The 13,394-nt window shown below is 65.8% G+C and overlaps 1 protein-coding gene across 10 annotated transcripts in view; it reads right to left on the bottom strand.

The window, feature by feature from the left end:
* The window catches only part of LOC101537407 (janus kinase and microtubule-interacting protein 1), a 113,050-nt gene that overhangs the window by 20,360 nt on the left and 79,296 nt on the right, over nucleotides 1-13,394 (bottom strand). For 3 of the 10 annotated variants that reach the window (XM_055138347.1, XM_055138344.1, XM_055138346.1), the window contains 8 exons: nucleotides 12,979-13,042; nucleotides 12,117-12,190; nucleotides 9,857-11,065; nucleotides 4,832-4,987; nucleotides 2,803-2,859; nucleotides 1,704-1,880; nucleotides 1,226-1,343; nucleotides 1,019-1,125 (listed from right to left, as the gene is read on the bottom strand). In XM_055138347.1, the coding sequence (XP_054994322.1) occupies nucleotides 1,019-1,125; nucleotides 1,226-1,343; nucleotides 1,704-1,880; nucleotides 2,803-2,859; nucleotides 4,832-4,987; nucleotides 9,857-11,065; nucleotides 12,117-12,190; nucleotides 12,979-13,042 (1,962 nt within the window). The remainder of the gene's footprint in view (nucleotides 1-1,018; nucleotides 1,126-1,225; nucleotides 1,344-1,703; nucleotides 1,881-2,802; nucleotides 2,860-4,831; nucleotides 4,988-9,856; nucleotides 11,066-12,116; nucleotides 12,191-12,978; nucleotides 13,043-13,394) is intronic. The other 7 variants (XM_055138345.1, XM_055138351.1, XM_055138350.1 and 4 more) reach the window with 4 other exon arrangements.

Here is a 13,394-nt window from a genome sequence, read left to right as displayed (position 1 = left end):
GGCCTGTTTCAGGTCACACTCGGGAGAGAGTCCTCGGGAACAGGCAGCGGAAGCGAAACAACGGCAGGTGGGTACGAGGCAGCCTGTCCGTCGACCCCTCGATCCCTTGAGCACTCTGCCCTGCGCCCCGCTCGGCCCGCGAGGCCCCGGCGGGCAGGACGAGCCCTGCCCCCACCCCCGGTGCAGCCCGGCCTGCCAACCTCCACGCGCTCTCCAGGAAAAGCCGGGCAAAGGGTAAAGGACGCTACTCAAAGCCACCCGGGAGCCGGGATGGGCATGTGTGTGAGAAACCAACATAGCAGCACCGTAAACCACAGTCTCAGCCCATCCAAAACATTAAATAAGAAAAAATAAGATAAAATCACCCTGGAGCCACCCAGGCAGCGAGGACTTTGGGGGCTCCGAAGGGGAGGTGGGGAGTGTGCAGAGCCACGAGCCACGGACTCAGTCAGCAGGGCTGAGGGTCCTGGGAGAAGCCTTCGTGAGCACGACGGTGGGCACCTGCCCGGAGCCCAGCGCCCGAGACCCCGGCGAGGAGGAGGAGGTGTTCCCGCGGGGGACCCAGCAGGCTGAGCCCCCGGGGCCGTGGCCTGGTGCCCAGCAGTGAAAACAAGGAGGCTTGGGCCGGAGCGGGAGCACAGTGGGGAGGGCGCTGGCCTTGCACGCAGTGGCCCAGGCCCACTCCCCGGCACCCCATAGGGTCCCCTGAGCACTGTCGGGAGAGACCCTGAGTGCAGAGCCAGGAGTCAGCCCTGAGCACTGTCGGGTGTGTCCCCTGCGAGAAACAAAAAACCAAAAACAAAAACCAGAATGAGGCAGAGAACACGCGCTCTGGGGCTGAGCCCAGAATGGAGCCGGAGGCGGGGCGGGGCCGGGGCGGGGCCGGGGCGGGGGGGGGTGGGCTGCGGGCGGGTCCTGTCCGCACCCCCCGCCTGGGGGCTGGGGTCCCACAGAGCTACACTGAGGGCGGGATCCGGAAAGCTTCACTTAGAAACGGGGGACAGTAGTGTCCTCTTACCTGCGGGGCACCCGGTCCCACGGGCCCTGCAGCCTTGGGAGCTGGCCAGGACCCTGCAGGCCGCTGGACGTCCACGTGTGTCTTGGCGTCCACCCACTGTGTCTGAGCTGGGAGGGACAAGTCACCCACGAGGGCAGCCCCGGGAGACCTGCCGCCACCAGCACAGACCAGGGGCTCCTGCCGCGCCCGCACAGCTCCCGCACTCACCACTCAGGCAGGCGGCCACCCGCTCCTGCTCCCCGTCCTCCTCGGCCTCGTCCTGCTCCTCCTCCTCGTCCTCGTCCTCGTCCTCCTCCTTGGCCCCGGCGTCCAGCTCGGAGCGTGTCTGCAGGGAAGGGGCTCTGCTCGGGCCAGTGCTTCGGGCAGGCTGCCTCCGTCTGCGCCCACCGCAGGGGGAGGCCAATTCTCTGCGCCCCCCTGGCCTGGCGGCTTTCCCCTGCCAGGCTCTGGGACAGAGGGGCATCGCCTGGCTCTGCGACACCGGGCCAGGCCACCAGCCATGGTGCCGCGGGTGGGAAGGAGGCAGAGTCCGTGCGGGGAGCAGGCCGTGGGCGCAGAGGCACAGGGAAGCGCCTGGGTGGAGCGGGGGTTGGGGCCGGGCCCTGACTGAGCGCCTGGAAGGGTGGCACCCGGGCAGGCAGGGTGCGGGGGCAAGGGGCGGGCGGGCAGGGCTGTGAGCACGGACCTCGCGGGGCCCCCGGAAGGCAGCAGCGTACTGGGCCAGGGCCGCGTCCCTCAGCATGCTCTGCACGGACGCCTCCAGCCGGCCGCCCGCAGGCGCATGTCTGTGCAGCTCCCGCAGCAGCGCTGAGAGCAGGCGGTTCCTCTCCTGGCACTTCCGCACCAGAGACGCCAGCTTGGCCTGCAGGCAGACAGGCGGGTCTCAGACGCGGCCCCATGGGTGCCGGGCTGGGCACCCCTCCAGCTCCGCCCACCCCACCTGCGATGCCTCAGTCCACCCGGAGTGCCTGCGCCCTCTGCCTGGTCGGGCTGACGGCCAGCGACTCTCTCTCCACCCGGACTTCGGTCTGACCCCAGGACAGTGACGGTGACGGGGCCGGGGGGAGGGATGCAGGGGGCGGCTCCCTCCTGGGCTCCCAGTTCGTGCCGGCCAGTGCTCCCAAGATGGACTTTACCTGCCCATGACACTGGGCCTGCAGCCGAGAGTCCAGCTCGGCTCCGGGGCCTGTCCCCCTCCCCCCAGCCCGCGGCTCCTGCCTGCTCCCACCCCCTGGGCCCTGCACCTCTCTGCGTGCCACTCGGTCCCCTGTGCCGACTGCGTCCTCCCCGAGAGCCCATCCACTTAGCCTGGGAGTTTCTTTAGCTCAAGCCTGACCCGCCCCTTGCGCCAGGGCACCACCGCGGGGCACGGCAGGGCGTGAGGGGTCTCTGAGGGGGTCACTTTCACGCCAGGTGACAATGTCCCCATGCAAGTCCACTCGAAGGGCCCTGGGCTGAAGAAACGTGGGTGGCTGGGGGGCGACTGGCCCTGGAAAAGGGCGTCTTGCCGTGCTCGGCTGGACAGATGGACCCACGTGGCTTAAAACTCAGTTTCCTGCATGCAGGCCCCACATTAGCCGTGGCCTCAGGGGACGGGTCCCCTTCCAGAAGGTTCTGGCCCCGCAGACTCAGACGCCCGTCCATGCCCGGTGCAGACGGGGACTCAGGGATTCTAGTCTCTTCCTTCACACTCGGGGGTTTTCCTGTCACGGGCCCCACTGGTTGTGAGCAGATGGGAGACTTGGGCTGGGAGTAGACATTGTGGACACCCGGCAGATGGTCACCTTCAACGGCGCCACGGCCAGGCTGGCCTCACGGTGCTTTTCCTGGAGCTCCCCCAGCTGGAAGAGAAGACGGGTCGGACCTTCAGGGAAGGCCTCCAGGGAGGGGCCGATGAGAGGAGCCCGCCCTCCCGACCCTCGGGGTCCTGAGCCCTGTCCTGTCTGCGGCCGTCCCTGGGGAGGACGCGGACCCCCCAGCTGCAGCCAGGCTGCTGGCCAGCTTGTCGCCGCCTCTCTGGGCTGCCCAGGCAGATGTGGGTGACGGCTCGGTGTGGGGCCGAGTCCCCCGCAGTGAGACACACGCCACCCCGAGACCAGTCTCTGGCCGCCTGGGGGGAGGGGAGGACTGGGGTGAGCAGAGACGCTGACCCCGCCCCACCCACAGGCAGCTGCCGGGGGCTCCAGCACCCCAGCATCGGGCCAGACCCGAACACGGACTGCCCAGTGCCGGAGCTGCTGGGCTGGCCGGCAGGGCGCAGCGGGAGTGCCTGGCCCCGAGCTCCTGTTCGGGGGGTGCCCTGGGCCCACAGTGGCCCCGGCCCTGCGCAGCCAGCACAGGAAAGCCCCCCGTACAGTCCTCCCCGCACTGTGCCTCACCACAGGACTCCCAAGTGTGTGAGCATGCATGTGCGTGTGCACGCAAGTGCATGCGTGGACGCATGTGAATATGTGTACATGTGTGCATGTAGATGCATGATGTGCCTGTGTGTGTGCATGGTGTGCCTGTGTATGTGTCTGTATGTGTGAGCGTGTGTGGATGCATGGTGTGTCTGTGTGTGTGTGTGTGAGTGTGTGTGTGAAGCCACAGTGATGCGGTGGGAAATCGTGTCTGTTTCCAACCCGCAGGAACCCAGCCCTGCCCTCCCGTGTCCGCTCCTCAGCTTAGGGTGAGGCAGGACCTGTAAGAGGCGCCTGACGGCTCTGAGGCCGCAGCAAACATTTCTGCGGAAGGACCAGGCCTCATCGTTCCGCTTTCCGGGTGAAATGCCAGCTGCGGGCACACTGCGGAGCATGTGGAGGGCCTGGGAGCGTTTGCAGCCGGCCGTCACCTCTCAGTTGGGGTACTGGAGATGGGAATCGTGCGTGGGACGAGCTGTGGGGGACACGGCTCAGAGGGGACGTTTGCAGACGGCTCGGCTGAGGGGGCACTAGTGCAGACGCTCAGCAGCAGCAACAAAGCCCCCACTGCAAGTGCTCGAGGGTCAGCAGAGCCCGAGGGAGGCCTAGGCAGGCCCAGCGCCTCCCCAGGGGGGTGGGGGTACAGCCCTGAGGTCCCGCCCCCCGGGCGCGTGGGGCAGAGCCCTGAGGCCCCCCCCCCACGAGCACAGTCCGTCAGGACAGACGTGGGGGCAGTGGACGCCCCGGCCCCGTGAACCCCAGAGACCCTCTGGGAGCGGCCCCCGCAGCCCGGCGCAAGGCCGTGTCCTTGGTCGGTGTCCCTCACAGGGTGCCTCGGGGCCGAGCCGCCTCTGCCCCCACTCACCCAGGACCCTCCACTCTTGCTGGGCCTGGCATGCTGTGTCCACTTTCACTGACCGTGTGTGCATGCGTGCACAGGCGTGTGTCCACGCTGACTGCCCTGCGAACGTGTGACCACCTCTACTGTACCTCTGTGTGCACGTGTGTCCACTCTCTGTAAGCGTGTGCACGTGTGTCCACCTAGGCTGTATCCTATGTACATGCCTATGCACGCGTGTGCTGTGTGGTGGGTTGGGGTGTTTCCCGTGCAGTGCTCTCCCCAAGCAGGCCACGTCCCACACCATGACACACACGGCCCTCCCAGCCCCGCAGCCGTGCTGCTCCTCGTGCCCACCTGGCCTGTCCCCAGACCCCACGCAAGCAGGGCTGGACTCAAGGCTCTGTCAGCGACCACCCAAGGTCGGCAACAGCCCTGCTTCTGGGGTGGGGGCGGGAGTGGGGGTGGGGGACCTGAGGGTGAGGGGGGCCTGAGGGTGCGGCAGTGGGCAGGGGGCGGGGGGGGCTGAGGGGGGGGAACGGGCAGGGCACCCAGGGTGCGGGCGGAGGTGCCTACCTGTCCCTGGAGCTGGGCCCGCAGCTGGCGGCTGGCCTCGAGGGCGGTGCCCTGGTCTCGGAGCTGGCACCTCAGTGTCCCCACCTGGAGCTGCAGCCGCCGGACACACAGCCTGAGCTCCTGCTCCGGGGAACTGGTGGCCTCGGGGACCCACCGCTGCAAAAGCCAAACTCCTGGGCACCTGCCCTCAGCCCCGTGCAGCCCCTGACGGACAGCCCCCCCCGACGGACAGACCCCCTGACGGACAGCCCCTCTGACGGACAGCCCCTCCCTGACAGACAGCAACCCTGACCGACAGCCCCTCCCTGATGGACAGCCCCCCCTGACAGACAGCAACCCTGACCGACAGCCCCCCCCGACGGACAGCCCCCCGACGGACAGCCCCTCCCTGACAGACAGCCCCCCTGACCGACAGCCCCTCCCTGACCGACAGCCCCCCCACCGGCAGTCCCCCCTGACCGACAGCCCCCCTGACCGACAGCCCCCCTGACCGACAGCCCCTCCCTGACCGACAGCCCCTCCCAGATGGACAGCCCCCCCTGACAGGCAGCCCCCCTGATGGACAGCCCCCCTGACGGACAGCCCCACCCTGATGGACAGCCCCTCCCTGATGGACAGCCCCTCCCTGACTGACAGCCCCCTTGCTGACCGAGAGCCACCACGGCTTCACTCCATACACACTCTCCTCAGGGTGACAGGAAGTCTGGGCCTGGGAGGGCTCAGGGTACAGTGCTCACCTGGCATGTGGGGCCCGGGTTCCATCCCGGACACCACACATGCACGCACGCACGCACGCACGAACACAATCACAGGCACACACACATACAGAAGCAAAACCGAGACCCTAAAGTAAGAGAATCAGGGGCTGGAGCGATAGCACAGCGGGTAGGGCGTTTGCCTTGCACGTGGCCGACCCGGGTTCTAATCCCAGCATCTCCCATATGGTCCCCTGAGCACCGCCAGGGGTAATTCCTGAGTGAAGAGCAAGGAGTAACCCCTGTGCATCGCCGGGTGTGACCCAAAAAGAAAAAAAATAAAAAATAAAAAAATAAAGTAAGAGAATCAGTTGACAGTCGCTGCCCCTCCAGCCCTGAAGAGGACACGCGTGACCCTGCAGCCCCGCGGGTCCAGTCACTCCCGGACATGCGTGTGCACAAAGGCCCTACTGGGCTTCTTGAGGCAGGGTGCAGGGTGCTGGCAAGCCCTGAAGAACGTTCTAGAATAGCCTTCATGAGTCTGGCTCACTGAGGCTGTCACAGAAGAACGTTCTAGAATAGCCTTCATGAGTCCGGCCCGCTGAGGCTGTCCCGTGCCGGGCTGTGTGACGAGAGGGCTGTGCCCACCAGACCTGATCCTTAACCGACTCCAGGAGCCGGTGTCTGACCCCGCGGGGGCCCCCAGTTTCTGGGAGGGCAAAGAGAGGCTGGTCCGGCCTCTGCTCGGGGCTCAGGCTCGTTTCTCTGACGCCCACATGTGCACACCAGCACGGACACGACGTGCATGTGTGTTGCTGCCCCGTAGCACACTCCACCCGCAGGAGTCAGTGTGCCGGGGCCATGCTGACACAGAGCTGAGCACTGTTGCCCGAGCCTGCAAAGCTGCCCTCGGCTCTCCGACGGCTCCGACTGGCCAGCTGGTCAGTACCGGCCAGAGCCGTCTTGCTCGGCCCACTCTGCACAGGCGCATCCCAGGCTGCAGCCTCAGGAGCAGCTGCCAGTGCTGCCCGGGGGGAGCCGGGCCCCTCACTGCCTCCCTGGGGCCCCCGGGGTGCAGAGCCCGTCCTGTATCCTCCCGGCAACACCCCCCCCCAGCAGACACGGTTTCCTCTCATGGGGGAACCAGCAGCTGGGCCTGGGCCTCGCAGGCTGGGCCTGGGAGCAGATGGGCCGAGGGATGGGAGGCAAGTGCAGCTGCAGCATGCAGACAACTTGGCCTTTCCTGGGAGTGCGCGGGGGGGGGGGTGTCCCTCCCCTCTCCCCCAGGAGACAGGAGGAGGAGGGGGAGCGAGGAAGAGGGGCAGGAAGAGGAGGAAGAGGAAGTAGGGGAGGAGGAGGGAGAGGAGGAGGAGGAAGGGGAGGAGGGGGAAGGCAGAGGGGAAGAAGGGGGAGGAGGAGGAAGAGAGGGAGGGGGAGGAGGAGGAGGGGGAGGGGAAGAAGGGGGAGGAGGAGGAAGAGGGGGAGGGGAGGAGGAGGGGGAGCAGGAAGGGAAGGGGGGAGGAGGAGGGGAGGAGAAAGGAGAGGAGGGGGAGGGGGAGAGGAAGGAGGGGAAGGAGGAGGAAGAGGAGGAGGAGGAGGAAGAGGGGGAGGGGAGGGGACGGGGAGGGGAAGGAGGGGGAGGAGGAGGAAGAGGGGGAGGATGAGGAAGAGGGAGAGGGGAGGAGGAGGGGGAGCAGAAAGGGAAGGAGGGGGGAGGAGGAGGGGGAGGAGAAAGGAGAGGAGGGGGAGAGGGAAGGGAAGGATGGAAAGGAGGAGGGGGAGGAGAAAGGAGAGGAGGGGGAGGGGGAAGGGAAGGATGGAAAGGAGAAGGGGGAGGGGAAGGAGGGAGAGGAGGAGAAAGAGGGGGAGGGGAGGAGGAGGAAGGGGAGGAGAAAGGGGAGGAGGGGCGGGGGAGGGGAAGAAGGGGAGGAGGAGGAAGAGGGGAGGGGAGGAGGAGGGGGGAGAAGGAAGGGGAGGAGGAGGGGAGAGGGAGGAAGGGGAGGAGAGGGAAGGAGGAAGAGGAAGAGGGGAGGAGGAAGGGGAGGAGAGGGAAGGAGGAGGAGGAAGGGGGGAGGAGGGGGGAGGTGGGGGAGGGGACGAGGAAGGGGAGGAGGGGGAGGGGACTGTGGAGGCCACATGGCTGACCCCTGGGAAATAGCACAGCGCAGACAGCCCAGCCCGGGAACGGCCAGCAGGATGGTGAGAGGACAGCACAGGTGAGGCCGGGGGACCCCAACGCTCCCACCCACCGCACCCGGCAGGATGAAGGAGAGAGAGAAAGGCCTGGAGATATCAGGGACGTGGCCAGGACACCGCACTGGGCAACCCCCAGTACAACATGGCCTCGAGAGTGACCCCAGCCAGCCGCCAGCTGCGCATCGAACCCTCTCAGACGGCCGGCCACTCCCTGCCCACCAAGCATCCCTGGCCCAAGCCCCCTAGGGAGACCCTCCCCACCAGGCTAGACTTTAAACTTCCCTCTGACCCAGCAATGCCGCCTCTGGGCAGGTATCGGGAGAAAACAGCAGGGCTGGACACGGCCACGCTGAGTGCTGACCCCGAGTGCTCAGAGGATGACACGCCCACACAGAGCCCCGTGGGGGGGGCCATCGGGGGGCGCTCAGGGGAATGTCATGTGGACACAGTGCGGACACAGGAAGACGGGAACCAGGTCGAGAGACGGGCCAGTGGACAGGGTGCTCACCTCGCACTCGGCCCACCGGGCTCAAGCTCCAGCACCCACATGGGCCCCCAGGAGTGAATCTGAGGCAGAGCCTGGAGTAGCCCCTGAGCATGGCCGGGTGTGTCCCCGTTCCTCAGCCTCAAAACGAGGAGGAGGAGGAGGAGGAAGAGGAGGAGGAGGAGGAGGAGGAGGAGGAGGAGGAGGGGGAGAAGGAGGAGGAGGAGGGGGAGAGGAAGAGGGAGGGGAAGGGGAAGAAGAGCAGGAGTGTAGGATAACATTGGTTTGTCCTTTCTCCCTTGCTGCAAGGAACTTAGGTTTCTTGGGTTACACCCATCACAGTGCTCCCGAGGCACTCCCACTCCTGTTTAATAACGTCTCTGTGCTTTCTTCCCCTACCTGTGAATCACCACTATCCCCAAACCAGACTCGACTTGTAAGGTCAGATCCTTTTAAGGACTCTGGATTCTGCATTTGTGAGTGAAATATTGCTTCTCCTTCCCTTGCATCCTTTGCGTAGCTCACTTCAGAGCAAGGTCCTTTTCGTAGAGACACAGGAAGACAGTTACTGCTCCTGTATGCTGGAGTTAACTGACTCCGAACATCACTTACCCCTGGGAATCTGTCATACTTGCTCAACTTAAGCCTCAATTGCCCTGGTTCCTAGCACCCCAGAAGCAGGGGCCCGATGAAGGGACTTGAATGGACCCAGGGCAAGCCGTGAGCTACCCTGGCATTGAAACGGGCCAGGCCAAGAGCCAGAATACTTACCTATAAGAGCACGGTCGTGGAAAAACTGTCATGATCCAAAAGGTAACAACTGAATAAGGTTAGGATAAACCTATTATAGGATAACTCACAGAATAAGTTCTTCCTAGCAACTGCTAGGGTCAGGAAGAACTATCTGGCCTGAGCACTGCAGTCGGGGCTCTGTAGCGAGACGTCCCCAGGAGAGCCACCCTGCAAGCTTCATGTATCTCTTCCTGTGTCCAGTCCGGAAAGATGATTAAGAAGTAAGTCTAAGATGGTCGTTTATGGACTAAGGAAAGGAGAAGTGTGTCCTTACATGGAATCCGCCCTCGAGCAGATCCCCAGGGGGAGATCTTAGGGGGCTTCAGGGAGGAAGGGCGTTATGGGCGCTGATTGTGCTCTCTGACCTGTGCGTAGCTGCGACCCCCCTGCGTGGAGGTTGGGCTCTCGACTAAGGCAGCGAGACGGAGCGGGGACAGGAGGGATATGGGAGTGAGACGGGAAGGAGGCAGAGGGAGGGAGACGAGGTTGGAATAAAATGCGACTATCACCAACCAGCCTGGAGGCTTTGCCCTCCTTCACATGCCGTCTGCTGGCAGCGGAGGGAGGCCAGGGTGGCAGAGCGGCTCATGGCCACCGAATGCACGTGGCGGGCAAGAAACCACACCACCGCCCACTTATTTATTTTTTTGAAAACACAGAAGAGGAGGAAGAGAAGGAGGAGGAGGGGAAGGGGAAAAGGAAGAGGAGGAAGAAGAGGAGAAGAGGGAGAGGAGAAGGGGGAGGGAAGGGAGGAGGAGGAGGAGACTTAAATCCTCCCGTTGGTGACAGCGGGGCGGGGCCAGCTCCAGGGCGCCCCCGTCTGACTCGGTGTAGGCGGTCCCTCCGGGTCCCACTTACCCGGAGTCCCGGGTCTGCAGCGCCGCTTGCTGGGTCCTTCTCCGCCTGCCAAGGCGCGCCGAGCCCCTCGGAGACCTGGGCTGCGCCCCCGGAACTCTCCATGCTTGGGGCCGGGCTCAGTCGCCCTCGGGGCCCGTCCACTCGGTCCTCCACCAGGAGCCCGTGCGCTCCTGCAGCCACGCCCACCGCGCCCAGTCTCGTCCGGCTCCTCCCGCAGGGGTGCGGCCAGTGCGTTCCCTCGGCCCGCGCGCCCCTCTCCGGGTCTCTGCGCCGCGGGCGCGCGTGCCGCTCCGGGAAGGCCCCGATCGCGCCTTCTATTCCCGCCGCGAGGTCCCGCATCAGCTCCTGGTGACTCGCCCCCAGCTGGGAAACCAGCGCCCGCAGCTCCCGCTGTCCCCGGCGGAGCCGCGCCACGGCCCCCCGGCACGCGCCCGCTCGCTCCGACACTGCCCGGCGCAGCCGCTCGCCCGCCGCCTCCAGCTGCGTGATCCTGCGGTAGCTGCGCTGGCTGCAGTCCTCCAGGTCGGACACGGCCTGCAGGGCCTGGGCCAGCTCCCGCCTACAGCTGCCCAGCGCGCCCGTGGCGGCCGCGGCTCCCTCCCTCTCCTGCTCCAGGGCGCGCAGCTTCTGGAGGCTTCTCTCTCCGTCCCTCCGAAGCTGCGCGTTCTCCTGCCAGAGGTCGCGCTGCTCCGTCTTCAGCGCAGAAATGAGCTCGTGGAATCGTGTCCTGAGCCTCTCCGGGGCGGTGGGCGGCGGGGACAGCCCGCTCAGGCCCAGCTCACAGAAGCCCCCTGGAAGCACTTGGCCGGTTCCCAGGGCCTCTGTCTCGCCCTGCTGGACCCCCGGGCTCCTCCACCGGAGGCTTCCTCCACGGGCCTGGGCCAGCCACGTGCAGTCCTGGCGGCCGAGCTGTCCGGGGGCAGCGCCCGGGCACGCTGAGGAAGCCCCTCCCGGACTGGCTCCCTCCCCTCGCCCCTGCTCCCACAGCTGCCGGAAGCAGGCTTCCAGCTCTGCAAACCCATCGGCGGGGTCCTGGGCTGGGCATGAGGAGCTGGCGGGTGCTGGGGGTGAGGCCCAGCGGGGGGCCCAGGCGGATGCCCCTTCTGCCAGCTGGAGGCTCCTGTGGCTCTCGCGGCCCTGGGGGTCCGGCTCCGAGGATAACGCAGCTGCGGCCTCACCGTCCAGCCCTGGGGCCCCAGTGCTCATTCCCTGCAGAAGAAGCAAGTTTCCAAAATGCACGTTGGCCCCCACCTTCCCCGAGGGCTGGGTCCTGCTGCCCCAGGAGCTGCCCGCGGGGTGGACACTTGTAAGCTCTGCTAACAACAGAGCCCAAAGGGGCCTCTCTCTCCTCTATTGAGTCCCCCACCCCCTCCTGACCACATCCTGGGGGCTTCACCTTCCTCTGCCCCGAGGCCCTCTTCTGAGGAAGCTGGCCTGGGGGCCTGGGCAGGGAGCTGCAGGGGGGAATGCCCCAGCCCTGTCCTTGCACCTGCGGTGGGGACGCCAGCGCCCTCTTCTGGGACGTTGGGGAATTGCAGCATGCAGGGATCTCCACCCCTCCACCCCCCTACCCCCCCACCCCCCATCTGGGGAGGGGTCCCACTGCCTGGTGTGCTGCTGTGGGGAGCAGGGGTGTCCCTGGGTGCCAGGGGCCAGGTCCGCGGGGAGGACAGAGCTGGCCAGGCCCCAGGCCCCAGGGCAGCCACACAGGAGAAGGGTCTGTGTGCCACAGCGTGTGTGGCCAGAGCAGGCGGGGGGAGGCAGGGGGAGGTTTTGGGGAGTTAGAAGCAGCCCCTTCCTCTGCTCAGACCACCCCCCTACGCACACACATACACACATATTTACACACACATACACATATGCACACACATACACACATGCACATGCATACACACATACATGCACACACATACACATACACACATGCACACGCATACACACATATACATGCACACACATACACATACATACACATACACACATGCACACACATATACACATGCACACATACACACATGCACATGCAAACATGCACAAACACATACACACGCATCTATACACACATGCACACACACACATACACACGTACACACATACACACATGCATACACATACGCACACATACATACATACACGTCTCCTAATGTTCTCGGAGCTTCCAAACACGCCAGCCTGGTCCCCCAGACCTTCCCTGCTCCCAGAATGTCGCTCAGACCTCTGTGAGCCATTTCCAGAATGTTCTCAGCCGCTCCCCACTCACCTGTGTACAGGCCAGGCACCCCGGGAGTTCAGCCCCAGTGTGGCCGGAGGGGCAGGGGTCCCCCGAAAGCTGGCCTGGAACCCACAGGACCCCGGCGTTAGAAAGACACTTCGAGACGCCCCCAGAGGCTGTCGTGCAGGGCCGCTTCTCTCCTGCCCACCCGGGAGGCCCCCGGTGAGGGACACCCTGTGGTCGGCGGGCACCCGGCACACGCTGACCTCAGCCTGCTCCGGGCTCCCCCGCTGCCCAGACGTGGGCAGTGCAGGCGGCAGTGGGCGTCTCAGCAGCACCCCTGAGCCCCGTCTGGCCTCGGGCAGAGGCACAGCTCACCGGGGGCCGAGCAAGGGGGCGCAAGGCCCTGTCCCATCACACCAGGGAGTGCCGCTGTCCAGTGCTGAGACCCCGATGCCCCCGTCCCAGCCGTGTGCCTCCCCTGCCCGCTCACTGTGTCCCTTAGGCGCCCGTGTGTGTCTTTACAACTTGTTTCTGTTCCATTTGTTCTGTTTGGCGGCCACACCCCAGGGTGCTCAGGGATTACTCCTGGCTCTGTGCTCAGAGATCACTCCTAATGGGGCTTCGGGGACGACAGGGGCTGCAGCAGATCGAACCCAGGTCAGCTGCGTGCAAGGCCAGTGCCCTCCCCACATACTATCGCTCCGGCTGTACCAGCCGTGTGCTCTTGGCATGTGGCATGACCCCTCTGAATTTTACCAAGGCTGTGTGCCCTTGGCGACTTGCACAGCCTCTCTGAGCCACAGCCCCTCTGTGAGCAGGGCGGGGCACCCTCTGCACCATGTAGGCGTCGGGAGTGCCCCAGCCCGAGGGTGACGGTGCCCCTCGCTGCCACACAGCACCCACACACCTGTGGCCCTGGGTCGCGGGGCACCCTCGGAGCAGAGTCCTGCAGACGTGGGGAGTTCCTCCTCCTGCAGGACGACAGGTGGGGACAGAGCTGAGGGTCCTGGGCTGGCCGCAGGGCTGCCCGCTGACCACACGGGGCTCAGAGGCTGCCCGCGCGTATGCGCAGGCACTCCCCGGCCGGCCCCACAGGCGCACCACCTCCTCCACCTGGTGTGGGCGCGGTGGGGTGGTGGGCGGGGCAGAGCCCAAAGGCCCATGAGGGCGATGCCCAACTGGGCGCAGAACGTCCCTCCTTTAACTCTCAGCAAGTCCCGGGGCCCTCAGCTGTCCGCGGGCTGCGTCCCCCCAAGGCAGGCCTGGCCAGCACCCGCTTCGGGCACTGCCCCTGGACACGAGCTCTGACGCTGCTACCGGGGA

Source organism: Sorex araneus, chromosome 5 (assembly GCF_027595985.1).
Source record: "Sorex araneus isolate mSorAra2 chromosome 5, mSorAra2.pri, whole genome shotgun sequence".
NCBI classification, from domain to species: domain Eukaryota; kingdom Metazoa; phylum Chordata; class Mammalia; order Eulipotyphla; family Soricidae; genus Sorex; species Sorex araneus.
The sequence above is the reverse complement of the archived record's forward strand: the minus strand, read 5'-3'. Positions and strand labels throughout refer to the sequence as shown.